At 37.4% G+C, this 21,023-nt stretch overlaps 4 protein-coding genes across 4 annotated transcripts; 3 read left to right on the top strand and 1 right to left on the bottom strand.

The window, feature by feature from the left end:
- Window positions 1–438: 438 nt before the first annotated feature.
- On the top strand, window positions 439–1,577 carry CLUP02_18335 (glucose N-acetyltransferase; the record flags this gene model as incomplete). The annotated part of the gene is made up of 2 exons (XM_049297237.1): window positions 439–684; window positions 759–1,577. 2 exons carry the CDS (start codon window positions 439–441, stop codon window positions 1,575–1,577), a joined length of 1,065 nt encoding a protein of 354 aa, XP_049138461.1.
- Window positions 1,578–7,708: 6,131 nt separating this feature from the next.
- Window positions 7,709–16,023, top strand: CLUP02_18334 (uncharacterized protein; the record flags this gene model as incomplete). Its single annotated transcript, XM_049297236.1, has 5 exons — window positions 7,709–7,725; window positions 15,339–15,495; window positions 15,564–15,632; window positions 15,707–15,750; window positions 15,957–16,023. 5 exons carry the CDS (start codon window positions 7,709–7,711, stop codon window positions 16,021–16,023), a joined length of 354 nt encoding a protein of 117 aa, XP_049138460.1.
- Window positions 16,024–16,427: 404 nt separating this feature from the next.
- CLUP02_18333 (NPP1 domain-containing protein) lies at window positions 16,428–17,302 on the bottom strand (the record flags this gene model as incomplete). The annotated part of the gene is made up of 2 exons (XM_049297235.1): window positions 16,428–17,004; window positions 17,061–17,302. 2 exons carry the CDS (start codon window positions 17,300–17,302, stop codon window positions 16,428–16,430), a joined length of 819 nt encoding a protein of 272 aa, XP_049138459.1.
- A 1,811-nt stretch (window positions 17,303–19,113) lies between these two features.
- Window positions 19,114–19,796, top strand: CLUP02_18332 (uncharacterized protein; the record flags this gene model as incomplete). Its single annotated transcript, XM_049297234.1, has 3 exons — window positions 19,114–19,203; window positions 19,277–19,392; window positions 19,442–19,796. 3 exons carry the CDS (start codon window positions 19,114–19,116, stop codon window positions 19,794–19,796), a joined length of 561 nt encoding a protein of 186 aa, XP_049138458.1.
- Window positions 19,797–21,023: the final 1,227 nt, after the last annotated feature.

Raw genomic sequence — 21,023 nt, 5'->3', positions numbered from 1 at the left:
CGAGCCCCAAGAACCCCCAAGAGACTAAGACTGTCATTCATCCCTAAATAGGTGCGCGTCCCACCCGTCTGACATTTGGGCCATTGGATACGAGGTCTTTCGCGCCAGGAAGCCCTGCCTCAATCGTAGTGCTTCACGGTGAAGATTTACTTTTCCGAGGTCAGCGGGAAATCGTCCCTCATGCCGTTAGCCTCCTTTCTTGAAGAGGAGGGGCATCGCTGCAGCCTGCACAAGGCTCAAGTAAGGAGGGTGGTATCCTAGGCCATGGAACTGTTCCTTTGGCGCAGGTTAAGGTTTTCGTAACTTTTCCCCTGATTCAACTTCTCTGTTCATGGACGTTGATTGAGAAACGGTAATCAAATCCCTATCTGAGTCTCTATCCTTCCGTGGTATCAAGTGGGCTGTCAACTCAATCCATCTTCCACCTCGTCGTCGATCATGTTCATATCGACGAAGCGCGCCGTTGCGCTGACTTGCGCCATTTTTGTCTTCGTTTTTTTGACGGGCTATCAGTCGATCAAGTACAATTTCATACCAAACCCTCTACAAAATGTCCTAAAGAATGGCACATTCAATAGCTCGGGCTCGCTTGCAGAGCTGAAGCCATTCTGGACTACCGAACAGCTAGAACCTCGATTTGCCTATGTTCAGTATGCGACGGACATTCACTACCTGTGTAATGCAGTATGTCTGCCCCATGGCTTTCTAGGTGGCGGCGTGATACACGGGTGACCTCTTGCTAATGCGCAGACAATTAGGTGATTAACTTCAATCGCCTGCACCGCTTCGGCGCAAAACACGACCAGGTCCTGATCTTTCCCAAAACTTGGGTGGAAGGGGATTCAAAGGAGGCCAAAGCTATCAAGACCATCCAAAAGGCTCTACCGGACCTCGACCTGCGGCCCTTTGGTCTCCTCTCAACACACAAGGGAGAGGCAACATGGTCCAAGAGCCTGACCAAGTTCCACGCCTTCGATCTTACAGATTACACACGAGTGTTAGCCTTCGATTCCGACTCGCAGGTCTTGAACAACATGGATCACTATTTTCTGGCCCCAATGGCAGCCGTCGCCGTCCCCCGCGCCTACTGGCTGAACGAGAAGGATACGCCCGTCGTCAAGCAAGTCCTTGGCTCCCATGTCATGCTCATCGAGCCCAATAAGTCGCGGTATGACAAGATTGTGAGCGAGGCGCTCAAGTCCGGGGATTTCGACATGGAGGTCATGAATCACATGTTCAAGGACTCGGCCATGATCCTCCCGCATCGTCGACTTGCACTTTTAACCGGCGAATTCCGAGCCAAGGAGCACCAGAAATACCTTGCGCCCGACGACGACGAGGAATGGAACGCCATGGCCGAGGTATCAAGAGCCTATCTGGTCCACTTCAGCGATTGGCCGTTGCCAAAGCCGTGGCTCTCCCGTTCGGATGCGCAATGGAAAGCTGCCTTGCCGGACTGCCCCGACGACGAAGAAGACAAGCCTGATCGACCCCGGTGCGCTGATCGGGTTATGTGGGAAGGATTTTATGAAGATTACGAAAATGACAAGAAAAGATACTGCAAGTCTTGGTTATGATCGCGGCACACATACCGGTACAGAGTATCATCATTCAGAAACTTGCGTCTCAGCCGAGTTATAAACGATCCCGTGTGTTTCGGCCAAGGACAACAACGCCGACGATTAAACGCCTCGGAAAACTCCTCAGGGCTACCTCAGAGCGCTCTTAGCCATGGCATATAATCCACTCGTGAAGCATTGCTAGAGGGCGGGCCGCGGCATCCGGTCCTTCCGACTTATCCGGCACATACGGCGCAGAAGCGGCTCGGGCATGCCGAGCTCCATGATCACTTACTATCAGAGGCTCCACGACGGGCGAAAGTGTGGTCAACTAGGCCGTGCCAGCCAGCTCTCACAGTCTTTCCGCCTGATGGTCGGAGAACAAGAGGAAACAGGCATGTCGGCTTGCCAGATATTGCGAGGATATATGCCCACACTTGGCATTCCATTCCAGCTGGCAAACGTTGCTCGTAGGCTCCAATTTGCCAATTTAGCTGCTATTAGGACTTCTTCCAGCAAAACACGGCAAACATTGTAATCCGTCAGGATGCCGCGAGAGTCTAAGCGGTGGATGCGCCGACGGGAGCTCCTAGCAAGGATTTGTCTCCTGAGAAAGCTGAATTAAGTGGTCTTGGCAGGAAAATAGAAACCCTCAATAGATATAGAAAAACATAAGTGACTATTTTTTCCACATCCAAGCGAGCATCGTTCGCGTACTCCTGTGCTCATCGTCCGAGGCGTGCCGCGATGCCCTGATATGCGATCTTCAGACCCCATGTTGTATTCAGCGTCACTTAATGCCGGTACATGAGCTTTCTCGAACATCTGCCTCTTTTAAGGTATTTAGGCATTGCGCTACGCCCCAGACCTCTGTCATCAGACTCTCTTCTACCGTTTTACACGATACCATGTCGACAATCAAAAGTTCTGCATGGCTTGACAGCTCGACGTCTTATTCGGCTTTATGGTGCTCTTTCGACCGTGTCTCTATTGGAACCGATAATTGCCAAGTCCTAGTTGGAGTCCGTATGATTGAGAGAGGAATTCAATGAACAGTCCGTTTTCTCTGGCAAACTGCATTATTATTTCCTTAGCCGGTATTCAGGGATCTTCCCATCGGAGCCTAAGTTTGGATTGCAAACCTCAGAACTTACCGGAAAAGGTTGGACGTACCGAGGGAACGATGATAGCTATGAAACCAATACCAAGTTCTAGGCTGACCTAAAGGTTTATTGTAATGTCGAGCGCTCCGAATGTGATGTGATTGTAGGTCGTATGATCGCAGCTGTTATGAAGTAGAAAGCACAGCACACAAGACTGATGATGAGTATCCTTTCTGGGCATTCGCATCATTCCAAAACTGGGGTCGGCAAACTCGAAATTGGTATGCCAGTCATCACATCTGAAAATATGTCACTAAGTTAGGAGGTACTGGTCAACAAATAACTCTAACAGTCTGAAGAATGCGTAACTAGGAAGTTCAGGGTTTTATAGAGACGTCGATCATTGTGGGAAAGGTCGTACAGTCTCAGGTAGTTGGTACGGTACACAAGTTGAGACTGTTGTTTGATGCGAGCGAACTCAAATCCGGATTCACTCGGTGAGTTTGCGAGAGTCTCAAATATGGAATAATGAAAACAAGCTTCGTCTTCTAACTCACTTTAGCTTGCTATATGGGGTTTGATTTCTCAGACTTAAAGACCAAGGCTAGGGAAACCCTCTTGACAGCCACGACATAATGATAGACGGGAGTATATGAGTTTGTGAGTCGATATTCTATATGTTGGTATACACGTAGGCAGGTTAGACCTTTTGGTCGCGACTAGGTCAATAGGTTAGTATAGGTCTATTGCGTGTGTATAGGAGGGGAAGATCGTGGGCAGAGCCCGCGGTCCCTCAGTGGGTATAGGTAGGTAGAAGGGTCCGTTTGCACGGGCCTAGACTGCCTACCTACTACCCCTACCTAACTACCTAATAGGGCCCCTTTTCTACCTCGTAATCTAACATTAGTAGTCTTTTACTTTTATAATAGAAAAGGCTAGAATAGGGGCTAGGTCCCCCGCTAGCGAGAACTAGTAGTAGAATCTATAGTTAATCCCCTGTTCGGAAGTGCCCAAAGCCGTATACTAAAATTTTAGCATAGCTTTTACTATAATTATTCGTATAGAAATTTTGGTATCCCCTCCTTCCGATTGCTTCCTAATCCTCTAATATATATAATTTATATACCTAAACTCCTCGGAAATTATTAAATCTAGCGTAGTTAAAAAAGAGCTTTTTATTAGTCTAATTGCGCCCCGAATACGTGCGTTTCTCTCTAAGCCGAAGCCCGAGAGGCGTATACGTTCGCTAGACGACTTACCGCTTATAGTATACTACTATTTTAATTACGTATTACTTATCCTTTTATCTTAACTATAATAATTCCTTTATTAACAAATCGTTCGAGGGACTTATTTAGTATGCTTTTTATAAACCCGTTAGCTAAGTTATCGTTATTATTAATTTAATAGATCTTATAGAGCTCGCGGCGTTTATTTAATTACCTAAGTTTTATAATATTTATTATAAGGGGCTTTTCCTTTATAATACCTAGCTTAACGAGGTATTTATATAGTAAGTATAAATCTATATAGACTATAATAGGGATCTTTAGAATATCGAGTTATTTAGTAATAAGGTTTAGGGTAGTTAAAATAGTATGGGCGACGTTAACGCTTATAACTATTCCGTAGACCTCTAATACTAGTACGCTCTAAGTAATCCTTTTACTCTTCGTAGACCTATAGTAGATAATATTATTATTAATCGTAAAGCTCTCGTTAGTTTGTTTTTTATTTATAAGGATAATAATATAACCTATCTATGAGGTATAATTAGCGTTATTTACGAATAACCTATTTACGAAGACGAAGAGTTTGGCTATAGTTAGATCTAATAGTACGAATATGAGCCCTCGGTTTAAGTAATTTATTTATTATTTAATATAACGGTTTAGCGTAGCGTAGTTAGTAAACGACGGATTTATTTAGTATTAAGTAGTAAACGACGTATTAAAAGCTGCCTCTAGTTAGTAAATTAATATAATATAAGTACCTCGAGCTCGCTACTCGACGAATTATTATTTAGCGTCTAATACTAAGGGGTTAATCTGCTTAAGCTTCTTCCTTTAGTTCTTCTATCTAAGCACTATATTAATGCCTTTTAGTAAGATAATCCTACTATTAAAAATAAGCGGCTCGTTAGTTAATAGTTACTACTTTAGTTTAGCTAGTAGTTTAGCGCGCTTAAGCTCGGTTTCTTCTTTCTAACTAAAAGTCTTATTTAATAATTTAATAGTATTATTAGTCTATATACTAATAATACTAAATAATCCGCTTTCTCTTATTAAGACTAGTAAGTATAGATCGAACGTAGATATTATTATTTAGAGTATTTTTAAATAATACTTATTATATATTATTTATTAATAAGTACTAGATTCTATAAGACCGTATAGTAGCTATATAACGTATAGAATAGTGCCCTTAGGGTATAGATAACAGATCCGAGCTAGTAATTAAGTAAAAACCTTATAGTAAAGAGGTTGGCTCGATTGTGTATATACTTAGGTAATATCTCGTAGCTAGACGACGTAACCTTCTCAGATTAGGGTCAGGGCTAGGGCGAGGATTAGACGTTAACTAGTTCTTTAGATTATTAGTAACTATATAAAGATCTCTTTCTTCCCCTCGTTATTATACCCTTATATAACTAGGCGAGATTTTTTAATAAGGTTAAGTCCTAGGTTCTTAATCTCGTTAACGAATCGAGACTTAAATATCTTTATATCCCTATGTTTAGGGCTAAGTTAGATAAATTTAATTACCCCTCTCTTTACTAGTCCTAAAAGCTCCTTACTAATAGATTTTATAAAAGGTGCTCCTAGGGTAGTAATAATACCCTTATTACGGAGCTTAGTAGCTAGCTTAAGATTTACCTCTTTTTTAGATATAAAGTAAGTCGTAGTTATAAAAGTATTACTACGGCCGCGCTATATCAATATTTTTTTAGTCCTTTTATTCTATAGTTATTAGTATCCCTATTACAGGGTAGTTGGTTCGAACCGTAGTTAACGAAGAGATTAATTAAACTATATAAATATCTACGTAGTAAGTATAAAAAGGAGGTTCTAACTATAAGTTAAGCTAGCTACGATAATCGTAAATAGGGCCCCTAATTAGCCCCTACGTAGTTAGCTATATACCGCAGTCGAATTAGACTTCTAATCCGATACTAACTTTCTCTTTTTTTTATCGATTTAACTACTATAGTTAGAGGTATAATTCGACCTCGGGCCCGTTTACTAAGTCGTCTCCTTTTCCCCCTTTTCTCTATTCTTTTTATATAACCTATCCCTCTATTCGTATAGTAACTTTTCTATTACTTACGAATTATTCTAATCCCTTATTTAATACTACTTTTATAAAAGCGTCTGCGAGGTTATTTTTATTATTAATCTAATAGATCTCGAGTATCTCGCGCCTTTTATATAATTACTTAAGGGCTATAATATCGATTATAAGCCTCTTTTCCTTCGTCGTTCCTAATTTAATAAAGTATTCGTATAGTAAGTAAGAATTTATATAAATAACCGTTAAAATAAGTAGAAAGCTAATTCGATCGGTGATCTTCCTTAGTATCGTTAAAATTATATAAGAGAGGTTAACGCCGTTAACTATACTATAAACCTCTAACGCTAGTATACTTCTTATTACTTACTTACTTTTAGTTAATAAGTAATAGATTATATTACCGTATATAGTAAATTCGCTCTCGCCTATACTCTTATTAACTAAAATAATAATATACCCTAATTACGAAGTAAGGTCGTTATTATTCGTAAATAACTTATTAATAAAGACGTAGAGCTTACTAATTATAAAGTCGATCGGGTAATAAACGAGACCTCGATCGAGATTTATCTACTACTACTTAAGCCGCTTATTAAATACCTCGACGTCTCGTTTAGTTAAATTTATAGCTTATACTACCCTAGCGTAGTTAAAAGTCGCTTTAGGCTAATAAATACTTATAATATATACCCCTCGCGCGAGCTTAGCCTTATATTACTTCTTAACGTTAGTTACGTTTAGATTAACGAGGTTAATCTTCTTACTCTACCCCTTTTATTAAAAAACGACGGTTTCCCCTTCGATTATAAAAATCCTGCTATTAAATACTAAGGGGGTATTTATTATAAAGACCTCTTTTAGCTTTATTATAAAGCCCGCTTTTTAAAGCTCCTTATCCTCCTTTTTTATAAAGTTAATATTAAATAGGCCTAATATATCGTTAGTCTGCATTTTAATAATCCTAAATTAGTCGCCTTCGTACTCCGCAACTAGTAAGCACGGGTCGTACGTAAAAGTAACTATTAATAGTTAATTAATATAAAAATCGTAGTAAGTAACCTACTAATAGGTACCCAATTCTACGAGCTTATATAGTAGCTTAAGTACTTTAATAATCGTGCCTTCTGGGTACTTACTAGCTATTTCCTTCGGTAGATAGGCTAGGATTTTCTTTATAAGCCCTATAGCCGATTAGGTATAGGCCTAGGTAATATTACGGCTCTAAATCTCGTATCCCTTTTTCCGTAGCGATACTATTAATATTATTATTAATCGTTAGCTATAGCGCTATATAGTAAGTAATTATATAAGTAGCGTTACCTTTTTAACGTTACCGTACCCCTAGATTATATATCTAGACTTCTCGTACGGCTAGGGTATTCCTTTCCCTTTAATCTTATAAACTATTCGTAATTTAAATATATAGAGGTTTATATATTTTTCTAAGTCGTATAGGATAAATCGATAGACCCCTCGATTACGAAGAGTATCTATTTTAATAAGATCTAATCCCTTATACGGCTTTTTAATAGTTATAATTACGCCTTTTTTGCGTAGTTTAATTACTAGCTCAAAATCGGCTTTCTTTTTTATTATATAAAAAGTTGTTACGAAGGTAACTTTGTTTACCTTATTATTCGCCTTATTATCAATATTACGTAAGCAAACTATATACCATATTAATCTACGATTTCTGTAGATTATTATAGGTATTGATTATGTAAGCAATACTGCTTATATAAGCTTACGTGAGCAATGGAAAGTACTGGAAGGTAACTAAATAATCTGGAATTTACTCGAGGCGGAATTACGTACTACGATTACGCATTCACTTACGTATACGCTTATTAATTATATCATAATTCATAAGCAATGGAATATTCCAGTAGGAGGTTTTTATGCCTATATGTAGGCGTGTATTTACCTACCTAGACCTTTCGTTAAGCAAGCAACTTCTTATATAGTAATTCAACTATATTACTCTCTTTACTACAAAAACCTCTTTTATATACGCTTATTTCCCCTATATTCATATATTCTTGCTTCTATATGAATATTCACTTTTTATATTCTTTATAAGAATATCCCGCATTACCTCGTTAAAGCTATACGTGCTAGATTATATAATACTTAATAAGAAATAACTTATTTTAAACGCGAGGTCCGTAGTAAATTTATTAATAATAAAATTCTAAAAGCTTATATTTAAAAATATAAGCTTAATATATAAGTTACGTAATCTATAGTAAAGATTTCTATATAGATACGATAAATTTTAGTATCTTATTAGCCACTATTAGACCGTTAGTATAAATTTAAATTATTTTTCGAGGGCTTCGGGTTTAATATCTTAGACTTATTACGATCGAAGCCCTTAGGTTTAGTATCTTATTAGTATATTATTATATTAATAATACTTTATATATTATTTTTAGGATAGTTATCGGCTTTTTATAGGCTATATATATATAAAAAATTATATATATTTACTAAGGACTTAGAATACTATTTTAGTATTACTACTTATATTTTTAATAAAAAGTAAAGAAACGATAGTATAGAGGCGGGGTTAGTTTTAATACTAATCTCCGCTATAAGCCTATATTACTCGGCCTAGCTCGAATAGTAAATAGCTATTACGATTTCGGCTATAGTTAAAAATATAATATAATTAAGAATACGTTAATATATAATAATAAATTTTAAACTATAAGTTAACTTCTATATATTACGAAATCGCGTATTAAAGTAGTATTAGGAGTTTTAATAAAGCCTTAACCCCTTTTTTTATAGTAGCGCGCCGCTAATATAATATAATTTTAGTTTTCTTTTTTTTATATTACGCTTTATATAAACGTATTTAGACCCGATACTATAGGTTATTATAATCTATTTATTATATATATTAATTATTAACCTAACTCTTTAAAGTTATAACGCTTATATTATAATTATTATAATATAGTCTTATACTTAGACGATCTTATCCGGGGTTAATAAGCCCGTTATAGTAATAGTATTAAACTTACTAAATATGTTTTTAAGAGCAATCCGAATAAATACTTATAGAGGTTAGTATAATATAGCTAGGTTATTATAGTATATACTTTTTCTGAGTTACGTAGCTAATGTACTACGGTTAGATAATATAGTAGCTTAGGATTCGGTTTTTAACTAAACGTTTTACTTTTTATTTTATAAGCTTAGCGAGGATATTAGTATATAAATCTAAGTAATTTCGTTCTATTAGTATATAATAAGGCTATATATATCTTAGTTAAATTATATTATAATTAAACTTATAAAGTACTATACGCTTAAAAGTTAGAAGCGTACTTAATTAACCCCCTTAGCCCGCTCTATAAGACTTATTTAACCTTATACTTATAAGGATACTAGCTTAGTATAATAAGTATCCGTTTAACCCTAGTCTACTGCCCCCGATAAGTAAACGTAGACTATTTATTAGTATTTAAAAAGTATTAGATAGAAAATAGAGCCGTATGCGGCTTAGATAAGGTAAATATATATATACGGCTATAGATAGTAGCGCAAGCTACTAAGTACGTAAATCTAGAAGTATAATAATAATATTAAAAGGCCGGCTTAGTAATATAATTAGAGAGAATATATAAATCTAGGACCGGCTCCGGTTTATTTAGTAAGTATATATAAAAAGGAATTTAGACTAGGTTTCTATACTTAACGTCTAGCGTTATAAAGCGTTATAATTGATTTAATAATTAATAATAAGAGACGTTCTGAGGGCGACCTTATAAATCGTAATACTTTTTAAGAAATACTCCGTAACAAAAAGTATAATAATTACCGAGTCGTATATTAACTAGAGTCCTTTTTATCGGACTATAAGAGGAGATATGTTAAGTAGATAGCTAAATACTAAGCGTTTTATAACGCCTTTAACTATTTATTACGGATCCCGGGTTTGCGATCGGGCCTAGTTATCGATAACCTTAATAAACTTATTACCCTTAAATACGACGAGGTCTGCGTCCCCCTACTAGAGCAAAACCTATACTAATCGGTTATAAGAAGTTATAAGCTACCTTGAGTATATATACTATATATAGCTATATCTTACTAAGAATAATAAGTTAAATCTCGGAAAGATTAATATATTTATTATTAAGTTTATAAAGCTCTAGTGCCCTAGATTTTTAATAAAGGATAAAGGATTACTTCGGAACGCAGTTCTAAACGGTCGTATTTTTAGGCTTTTTAATAAATCTAAGTAAATTATTATTTAGAAGAACCTTTGTTCTATTAACTCTACGATTTTATTATTAATAATATTTTTTAATAACGTTAAGTATTTTAAATTATATATAAAATAGATAAAGCGTTTAGTTATTATACTTTAGGATAGATATATTATAAGGACTATATTAACGAGGGCCTTTAAGTATTTAATAAGAAATAAAAACCTATATCTAATTAAGGAGTCCGATATAACTTTCTTTTACTAACTTATTAAAGTAGACGCTCGTCTCTAGCTTAGAATATAGTAGTTATAGCTTTTAATAATAAGAAATTTCTAATAAATAGAAACGAATCTAAGCTTACTTTTTAAACTAGCGAGTCTAGTATTAGAACTAGGGTTCGATACGAACGATATTCGTTACTTAAAGTCTATATCTCTAGATTTAAAGGTTATATAGTAAGTATTAACAATAGCTCGGCTATTAAAAGACTATATTTACGATATTTTAAGCTTTTAAATTATAGCTAATAAAATTACCTATACGTTCCTAGGCCTTTAGTAAAATAATTTAGCTTAGGAGTTACCTAAGCTTTTTACTAATACCTATAGTTCGAAATACGATTCTTAGCTATAGCTAAATTAAATATTTTATATAGATGCCGCTAAGTCGATGTTTATTAATATTATAAATAAGTAACTAAGTACGGGAGGCGGGAGACTTACTAGCCTATTTATTTATAAATCTATATATTTAGCATTCTTTAGTACTCCTCGTTAAGATAATCTATAGGTACTAGTCGCTTTATCTAATAATAATATAGTCGATAATAAGCTACTTTCTTTTAATTACTACCTATTAAAAGCAGGCTATTACTAAGAATTAAGAATAAGCAATTAAGTAACCTTATCTAGTTAATATAAAGACCCTTTTATAAGAAAATCTCTAGTACGAAAAGTTATACTCGAATTTATTACTAAAGAAGTAAAAAGAGAAGAGTATGTCTTTTTTAATACTTAAAACCCGAAAGAAGCTCTTCGGTTTTAATTACTTTTGTAAGAGGCTATATTTAAATAAAAAGTTTTGCTAATTACCGTAGGAAAGTAGCTATTATTAGTAATGGACTGCTATAAAGAGGTTATAGAAAAGGGACTTAACCGTATCTTATTATTATAAGCAGATTATATAAATACGAGCATAATAAAATAGAATCTCGTACTAATACTATAAAAAAAGCAGTGCTAAAGGGAAGTCTATGCTTATAAGTTTTGTTACTAATTAATTATAACTTTCGGGTAATAGAACTAGGTAGTAGAGCTAAGGGGTAGAACTAATTTAATATAACTAGGTAGTAGAACTAGCTTAGTAGAATTAAGTAGTAGAACTAGGTAGTAGAACTAGGTAGTAGAACTAAGTAGTAAAACTAGGTAGTAGAACCAGTTTAGTAGAACTAGGTAGTAGAACTAGTTTAGTAAAATTAGGTAGTAGAACTAGGTGGTAGAACTAGTTTGATAGAACTAGGTAGTAGAACCAGGTGCAAGAACTAACAGAACTAAGTAGTAGAACTAGGTGGTAGAACTAGTTTAGTAGAACTAGGTGGTAGAACTAGTTTAGTTAGTGCTAGGACACCGCATCTTATTATAAGAGCCGACGCAGGCTCCTTATGTATGAAAGTCTTAATTGCGTCGGTGCACTAGCTATAGTATTAATTATATATTACTTCCTCTTAGTAATACACTTTATCTTTCTAAACTTAACCTATATAGGCTGCGCCAAAAGTCAGCCTTACTATATACATATTAGTATAATTAACAGTAAGAGAATAGTAGCTGTAGAAGCCGGTTATGGATACTTTTAAGTAGCTCTTAAATACGTACTATTACTCGTACTATATTTAATAATCCCGATCCCACATTTTACTTATAAACAAGTTGCCACAGCTATTACTAGAGGTTTATAGGGGTCTATTATAACAACTTTTAGCTTCTTAAATATTGTTAATATTTATAAAGAGGAAGTGATATGTGCATATTACTATATAGCCCTAGAACGACGGTGCTTTTTAATACTAGTACGTGCTTACGCACTTCGTACGCTCCTTAACCTACTAATACTATTTATTAATAAGTTCTATTATATTCTTAAGCGCGACCCATAAGATTACTTTATAAAGATTTCGCTCGGTTTTATATATAATTTCTTTAACTAGGTCCTAAGCTAAAAAGTTAGTAAGAACGGTAGAAAAAAACGTAAGACCAAGAAGAAGTACTTTATAAGTATATACTAAAAGGTTTTTTAACTCGTATTCGAGAGAGCCGTAGGTAAAAAGATTAATTAGAAGCTAAACCGTAGTATATATAGAGTAGGTTTCTCTTATATAATAATATTAGCGCTCTTATTAATAGCCGTAAGTTTTATGAGATTTAAAAAAAAAGTATTACTTAAGTAAGTAGTAGCGAACTAATCGTTATATAACGATTAACGACTTTAAGTAGTAAATCGAGACAATACTAAGTATAATAAAAAAAGTATTTAAGCTTAGAGAGTTACGTATTTTTATTATACTCTTTTTCCTCTTACTTACTCCGGCCGGTTATTACTTAGAGGCGATTTTAAATCTGCGGTTTAAGGATATCGGGTCTTACTTATTAAAGACCTAAAAAGCGGTCTAAATAAGCTTCTCTTATAGTTTACTCCGGAGTTTATTAAAAGCTATTTTAAAGAGAAGGAATAGTAAGTCGTTCCGGTTTATTATAATTAATAGGATTTTATTTATATTATAAGAATATATATTCTATCCCTAAGATAATATTCGACCCGTCCTTATTCCTAAGCCCTAGGTTTTCCTCCTAAGTATCCTCTTTTAATATTAAGCTTTTAACGTATCTAGCCTTACCTCGCCGTACTATTTTAATAACTTAAATATATATCCTAATAAGCGGGAGCTACTATTACCGTTAAAAGAGGACTTAAATAATACTTTTATATTTTGTCTAGTTAATAAGATATTAACGGGCTACTAGATTTCTAACGATCGTATCTTTTTTAATATAATAATAGTATAGATTTAGAGAATTAGCAAAATACTTAGCTTAGAGTATCTTATAATAGCGTATAACTTATATTATAATACTATTAACGCGTTTAATTAGAGTAGTCTTTCTTATTAATAACTTAATAAATAGTAATACTAACTCGTATTATAATCGACGCTAGCGAAGTCCTTTAGAATCTAGCTCTAAGATATAATAACTCCGATCCTTTTTAAAAGCACTACCTCGGGCAGAACATCTCAGCCGACTATTAGGCCTAGAAGCTATAATAAGCGCTTATTAAGTAGTCCTATAGCATCGGCCACTCTATCTCTAAGCGCCGCCCTACTAGCCTTATATTAAAGTAGTCTATATTAGTCGTTATATATCCGATTATTGAGGACTTAAAAAGGGCTCTTTAAGAACTACTTTAAAGCTCTAAATAGTATAAAAAAAGCTAAATAAATAATACGGAATAAAAAGCAAAGGCTTTAGAGAGAACTTAAATAGAAAATTAGAAATAAGTAGATTAATAAGTAAGCTATGGATAATATCGAGCGTTAGACCTATAGCGTCGGGTTTACTTACCCTATACTAAGTAATATTTATTAACCTTAGGGCCTAGTATAGAAATACTTAATAGCAAAGTTAACTACCCCGATCGTAATTACCCTCGAAGGCTAATACTAACGGAGGGACGAAGCTATTAATATAGTTTTAGTATATTATCTTATTTAAAAAAGATCTTCTATACCCTAGTCTCGTTTTTAATTAGTATTAAAAGCTATAATTTATAACCCTATTTCTAATCCGCTAGAGGGCGGCCGCTTAGATCTTATTATACAATCGGTTTTTATTATTTATAATAAAAAGCGGCCTAAGAGGTACTTTATTTATATTAGCTAGGCCCTAGACTTACCTTCGGACGACCGGGGTTAGTTTAACGAACTTATTAATAAGTTCTATATATTTAATAACTTAACTAAATACTTCTAACGTAAGTATTTATCTAAAGTCGCTAACGGTAATAGATCTAAGTATAAGGTTTATAAAATAACGCTCGATTATAAAATATACCTTTAGAATTACGTTATAAAGATCTATATTACTGTGTTATGTTTTTATAATATAAAATATAAGGTTCTAGAGGGTAAAACTAAAAGTATCGAGGTTTTTAATTAAATATAATTCGTATTATAAAATTGCCGTAATACTTATATATATAAGTCGTGAATAACACCCCGATTAACTACTATACTTTAATTTTTCTTATACTAAATACTAATTAATAGGGCTTATATTAAGGGAGGTTACTTACTAGACTAGGGTAATAGAATATATAGTTATTAATACCGGTAATAAAGATAAGTTATTATAGATTAAGAAGATCGTTTAGTAAATAATAGCTAAACATAAGGTTATACCTTTTTTCGTAAGGAAAGTCTATTTTTAGCTAAAAAAAATTGCGAAGAGGTTATTAATAGAAAGCAGGACTGCATTTATATTATAGAGAGGTAACACAGATTTTGAACAAGTTAGTCTTGGCTTTAAATGGGAAGCAATTTGCGTAACAGTCTCTTGTTTCTTATATCTGTCATAGACAGCTTGTATTGTATTAGCGCCCGTCTAAGGGCCCGTGTTGGGACTCGTCTCAGGACCTGTGTTGGATCCCTCGAACGAGGATTAGTCTCCGAATCCGTCTTAGTTATATAGAGGCTGCCGGGGCGATCACTAACTGTCCATGTCTGGTCGTGTTGTTTAAGATCTCGCTCGAAATGGCCAAATCCGCTGAAATAGAGATTGACTTACATAACTTTATTCATACCAGAAGCCAGGCTCGTTATAATCCGTGTAGCATAGCTGATTGATATGTAATGGGAATGATAAGCTAGGTGTACTTGCCGTGTGGTAAGCGCCAAGAAGGAAAAAAGTTCGTGCAGACAAAGGCAAGCGAAGTATGTAGAATGGCGCCCTTTTCGTTGGCCACTATCAGTAGATTTGGATTCACTCGACATCATGTTGTGACGCCGACGCTAACGCCAAATAGACCTGGGTAGGGTTCAAATCTTGATCGCATCGGCCCATCTCCTTCTTGGTGCTTATGCTGTCGTTTTCCAAGAAGGACTATTGTAGTGGAGCATCGTTCCTCCTTGTGCTGCTTAGCCACACTTGGAAGATTGGGTTTCCCGTTCTAGCACCAATTTCCAGTCCTAACATCAGTCCTGACAAAGCTGTTCTGGTAACTGTTCTAGCACCAGTCCTAGCAGCATTCCTAGCACGCCAGAACCAGGTGCCAAAACCAGGTGTAAGAAACAAGTGCTAGAACCGCCACAAACAAGTGCCAGAACCAGGTGCTAGAACCGCCAGAACCATGTGCTAAAACCAGGTGCAAGAACCAGGTGCTGGAACAAGGTGCTGGAGCAAGGTGTAAGAACCAGACGCCAGGCGCTAGAACCAAGCACCAGTTAATTACAGACCAGTTGTCTTGAAACTTACAGTAGCAATCGAAACCAGTTTCCTTGTTCATAAACAGAAACTACTATCGGTAGCTTTCCACTAATAAGGAGCTGGCCTCCTCTCCGGAACGAAGAGCAGCAATGCCTTCGGGTTCGTGTTGTGACTAAAGTCTTCTAAAAGCGAATCTCAGAAACTATGTCCTGCCAATCGCCATAAAAAGGTTCGAGAACGCTCAAATGTATTGTGTGTCCAGTTCGCTATAAGTTAGCCCATCAGTCGGATACCATGTCACAGGATCGCATGCCAGGGTGGTGTCAAGGGTATTACGAGTCATGGCTTCGCCATGACCCCTTCTTCTTGAGGCGACGCGCCGCTCGCACAGTGCGATCTCTTTTTCCTCTTCTTTGCGTTACGTCTTGTATCTAGGCCTGACCCTACGGGTCATCACGATCCTCTACTACTTTGAACCTGCTGCCTACAGCCGTGACCTTCGGATACCATCTTAGTCAGTACAATACTATCTCGACATTGCAGGATATGCCAAGATGTACACTATCCTAAAATTATGCTTAAGTTCCCTTTGCTTGCTGAAACTTGTCTAACATTATATTCTCTCTGTGGTAATCATTCCTTATATACTCTAAGCTCTTCGCGCATGACCTCATCTGCTTAGGGCTCCCGGTTTTTGTTTTCACAGTATTCCACAAAAAAAATTTGATGAGCTGAGTTTTTACATTCGTAGCGTAGTTTCAAGAAGAGCCGGTGCTAATACGTGACGTCAGACGGCGCGACACCTTCCGTACAACCCGAGTCCCCTGGTGACACATCCGAAAAGAAAGCTCGATAAGCACTATCTAGGGAAGCCTGGAAGGCAACGTTGGTAAACGGTACCTGCGTCTTCTCGTACTTAACATCAGACAATGCCCGCTGAACTACTTTATCAAGCGAATCCCAGCTCACGGGAATACGCTGGAAAAGTCGATCATTGTCTCCGCCAATGAAGGGAGAAATGGCGTTGTCGTGTATTTGCATACGTGGGGTTGATGCTTGGTCGACTCTGACAGAACCCCACACCTCGTGGTCGGTTGTAAACGATATACCAACAGCGCGCAGGTCCTTCATAGCAGCGCCATCGCAATTCGATTTGCCAATCCAGACGACAACACTCGCCCAGTAATGACGGTGGCCCTCTTCGTCTTTTTTACCCCAGCGGACTTTAGGGACGTAGTAGCTGTACATTATGCCTCGATTGCCATTGCTGATGCCTCGTCGAATATAAACCTGGCCTTTGCCGCCAGCATCGCAGCCACTCCTGCCTCCTCCGGTAGGTCGTAATCCAGTACTGCGGGGTCATTTTTAGCAACCAAGCTATTCTTAAGATTTGTTTCATCAACTCACCCAAGATTTCCACCTGCATTGATAGCTGGATAAGGATCGCAGCCTCCCGAAACAAACAGTAGGGGGTTGAATTGAGACTCAAGATGTCCTGCAAACCCAGAGGAGGTCATCTGAGGGAGCGCGATAACTGCATCATGGTTGATTGTGGGATGACCGCCATAATCATCCCCGCCGCGCGGTAATACGGATGTAAGAATGGCGTGAGAGAGGAATCCGACGCAAATAAATATACTCATCAACATCTTCGTTTTTTGTTCTGCTTTCTTAGCAGCAAGTCAAAACACGGTCGAGAATGAGCTGATACTGTCTAGGTGACAAGATAGGTAGGGATTTATGAACATGATATAAGTTACCTCCCGTCCCCTTTTTTGTTTCCTCTCTTCTCTTTCGAGGGAAGTCAGCTGCTTGTTCCGATTACTCGTCCGATTCTATAAAGTATTCAAAGTCTAAGAGATTGGAAAGTTTGCGGCTTTCTCATGTCCGAAAAGTGGAGTACACGTTTGATTTGCAAAACCCATACCATCCGGTAATTGCAGTAATTTCTCATCCGGTAGGTTTATCATGGGCGAGGATATCCTGCCAGCAGCTCCCGCTATTCTGCCCCCAGGCTGTGGCTTGACCTCCGCTGCCTCCGAGCCCGGAGCCCAGCTGCCCACCTACCTACCTACTACACTTACCTCTAACTACTACTTCGTCGACCTCGCCGTCGCTACTACTGCCGCTACTACTGCCGTTAATTAAAGCTATTCTTAACGTTAATATGCTATAAAAAGGGAATAATTATAAAATTAACGATCCCTTCGTTTATTAACGCCGTTAATTACGACGAATATAATTACGTAGAGTATAATTACTTATTTTATAACTAGCGCTTTTCTACCCTACCTAAGGTTAGAGTAGCGCTTAACGAGGCTACTTATAAGATAGCGGTTATAATCGAAAGTAGTAACGCCTCGTAGAGTTAACCTACCCGAATAAGCGTTATAAATCCTTAACCTCGTTTATAGACTGCCGTTAGTAGGCCGCTACTAGCTTTTCGAGCGAGTTAATTAGGTAGCTAGGTAGCTAGGTAATTAGGCTAATTCGACGGAATCGTCGACTTAGGCTAACGCGTCGATTACCGTACTTTTTATTAAAATAATTTAAGTTAATTAACGGCCTCTGATTAGCCTAACCCACTCGAATGCTGACTACGCAGAGCCCAGCTTACGTATATGCCCGAGACCGGCGGTCGTGTGGCGGCCGCAGCCACACTTAGGGGCAGAATAGCGGGAGCTGCTGGCAGGATATCCTCGCCCTTTATCATTCTGCAGCTTTTCGCGACGAAGTGACGAAAGTTTTCGAAGGGTTAGAGCCATTTCACAAGGGTGCTACTTTTGGGAATGACCTAAAGATTGAAATAAATGAAGATATCTTCCATTCCTACCAGTGTTTAGTGGTGCCAGGGGTATTGAGTGGAGGATACAATGATGAGAGGTCACAAGGGAGTGGTTTCACTGATCAAAATCAAAAGCCATCTCTGATATTGTCTCTATTTCGCAGCTGATTGAATGGTTATTACCAGCTTCCCCCTGCCTGCAGTGCGGTAGAAGTGTGGTCTCATGCAGAATCATGATGCAGAAAGAAAGCGGTTATCGAGACTTGAAGTCACAAACGATGCCAACAGTTTTCTTCTCTTTTTGTTTTTTATTTCTTAAGAATGCTGCCGAGAAATACCGGACGAAAGCAGGTGTCTGGGCATAGCTCGGACCCACCTACTGGCAAGGCGCACAAGGTGATAGTTAATCTAGTCCGGAAATCACCGTGGTATCAATTCACTGGGCCCAAAAACCCTTGTTTAAGTTCGGTTATCATTTAAGGATACTTTCGTAAGAACAAAACATGGAGTCTCCTCATAGAACATTGCAAGGTCAAATGATTCTTGGTTTGTGGCAATAACTATCTTTTGGTTATTAAGGGAGACAACTACCCGTCACCATGCCAGCCTGATTTTTCTTATTTGGATCACTTGACAACCTCATCTGCAAGACATTCTTCAATGCAAGATCACAAAATGTGGATTACCAACATTCTACTACTCCTGGCGCTGGGCTACCATGCTGTTTCGGCCAGGATGGTCATCGGTTACCGAACAGTTTCAGAAGTGAGCTGCCTAGAGTAGTCAAATAGCATTTGTTAACGAGATTTGAATAGGAAGAAGCTACGGAGATAAATAGAACGCACCTTTCAGAGACCCGGACTATGATGATAGCGAAGGCTGGTCCCAGCTTGGGAATGGTGTGTACACGACACCGACTCCAGCTGGATGGAGTAGCTATGGCGTTTCAAATTGGTATGTGGTTAGCGCTCTTATTCTAGCCACATGTGCTCATAGGATTCAGGTACTGTGCTATCAAAGCAGATGAGGATAAGTTTACTGCGGCAACTAAGGCATGGATTCCTTATGCCGATTATTACGACAACCGTCTTTGGAATCAAGGAGAGAGTGCTCTCACAGGCTACATATCGGATTCACTCAACGAGGAACCTGATAAAACCCTCCGTCTGTCTTACATAGGTGGCCACGGATATAATGAGCAGATGCTCATCCCAACCGAAATGGTGAACTCTGACGCTTTGGACTTCTATGCACAGTGCTTTGGAACCAAGCAGGAGTTGCTAGATTATAGCGACGAAGTCGTTGATTATGACAGTTGGTCTAATTTGGTTGGGTACAAGGGAAATCCTAGGAAGTAGCTCTAAATAAGCCCAATGGGAGCGGGTCATGAGCGAATCGTCTTGAGCAGAGCTTGAGCTCAAGTCAGAATTCATCGGTGTGAGATGGCTGTCATAGCTCTTATCAAGACATTGTACGTTTTGTTGTTGTTGTTATTGTTGTTGTAGTTAACGCCGTGTCGGAAGGACCTAGGCCCTTACCGCAGACCCGAAGGGTATGGCGAGGAGGGCTGTGAGCCAAGGCTACCTACTCTATAGTACGTCGTCTCTTTACATCGTCCTCCAAATCATACCTTGTAGCCACTACGCATGCTATCTATCCCCGGTTCCCACTAGTACCCTAAAATCATTCTTTTCTAAATCGTCCCTTGGAGTCGGGAGGTTCTTTAAGTCAAAGCACCCACTTTTGGGCACCCCCCCCCTTTTGGGCACCCCAACAAAACATGGCATCCAAACATCAACACCAACCACAATTAATTAATTAACTACCTTCCACTGCCACAATAATATAATCAAAATTCTCCCTGGGTAATTCGACCCCTACGAGTCGATTAGGACTAACTAAACGGTCGCTAAAGTCCTCCTAAGCTTTCTATACGTTCTAAATATTTATAAACTTAGTATTTAAGTCTAAATATATAGTCTTTTTTTTCCTAGGCCTTATGCGCTTAATCTTAGCCTTAAAAACTCGAACTTAGTACCGAGATATAGTTAATTAATAGGCCTACTCCCTAAAAGCTTTTTTTACCTTTCGGAATAGTAGTCGTCGAGTACTATTATCTAAACTAAGCTCTATAAATAGCTTTAAATAATCGTAGAGCTCGCTAGCCTTCCTAAGAGTTAACTAGTTAATAATAAAGGTCGCTAATACCTAGTTAAGTAGTCTACTAATATTACTAGTCGTCTACCTAGCTTCTATACCCCTTTTAAATAGTATAACTTATATAAGTAGGACTATTAGGTTAAGAAGTAGCTTGGCTATATTAAGTAGCTATAGTTTAGTTACTTTCTACTTACTTCGTATATTTAATAACTTTAAACTAGCTAAATAAGTAAACTAGTAGTAGCTTAAGAAGTACCGCTTTTTAACAATAATAGAATTATTTATTATATCCTCCTTACTAAGCTCCTTTCTATATACAGACTTAATAGGCCTAAAGATAGCTATATTTAATAGCTAGAGGATATAGGAAGCGTATAGTAATAAGAATAATAAATAAACGTTATTTCTATAGTACTCCTATATAA

Source organism: Colletotrichum lupini, chromosome 10 (assembly GCF_023278565.1).
Source record: "Colletotrichum lupini chromosome 10, complete sequence".
In the NCBI taxonomy this organism is placed as follows: Eukaryota; Fungi; Ascomycota; class Sordariomycetes; order Glomerellales; family Glomerellaceae; genus Colletotrichum; species Colletotrichum lupini.
The sequence above is the reverse complement of the archived record's forward strand: the minus strand, read 5'-3'. Positions and strand labels throughout refer to the sequence as shown.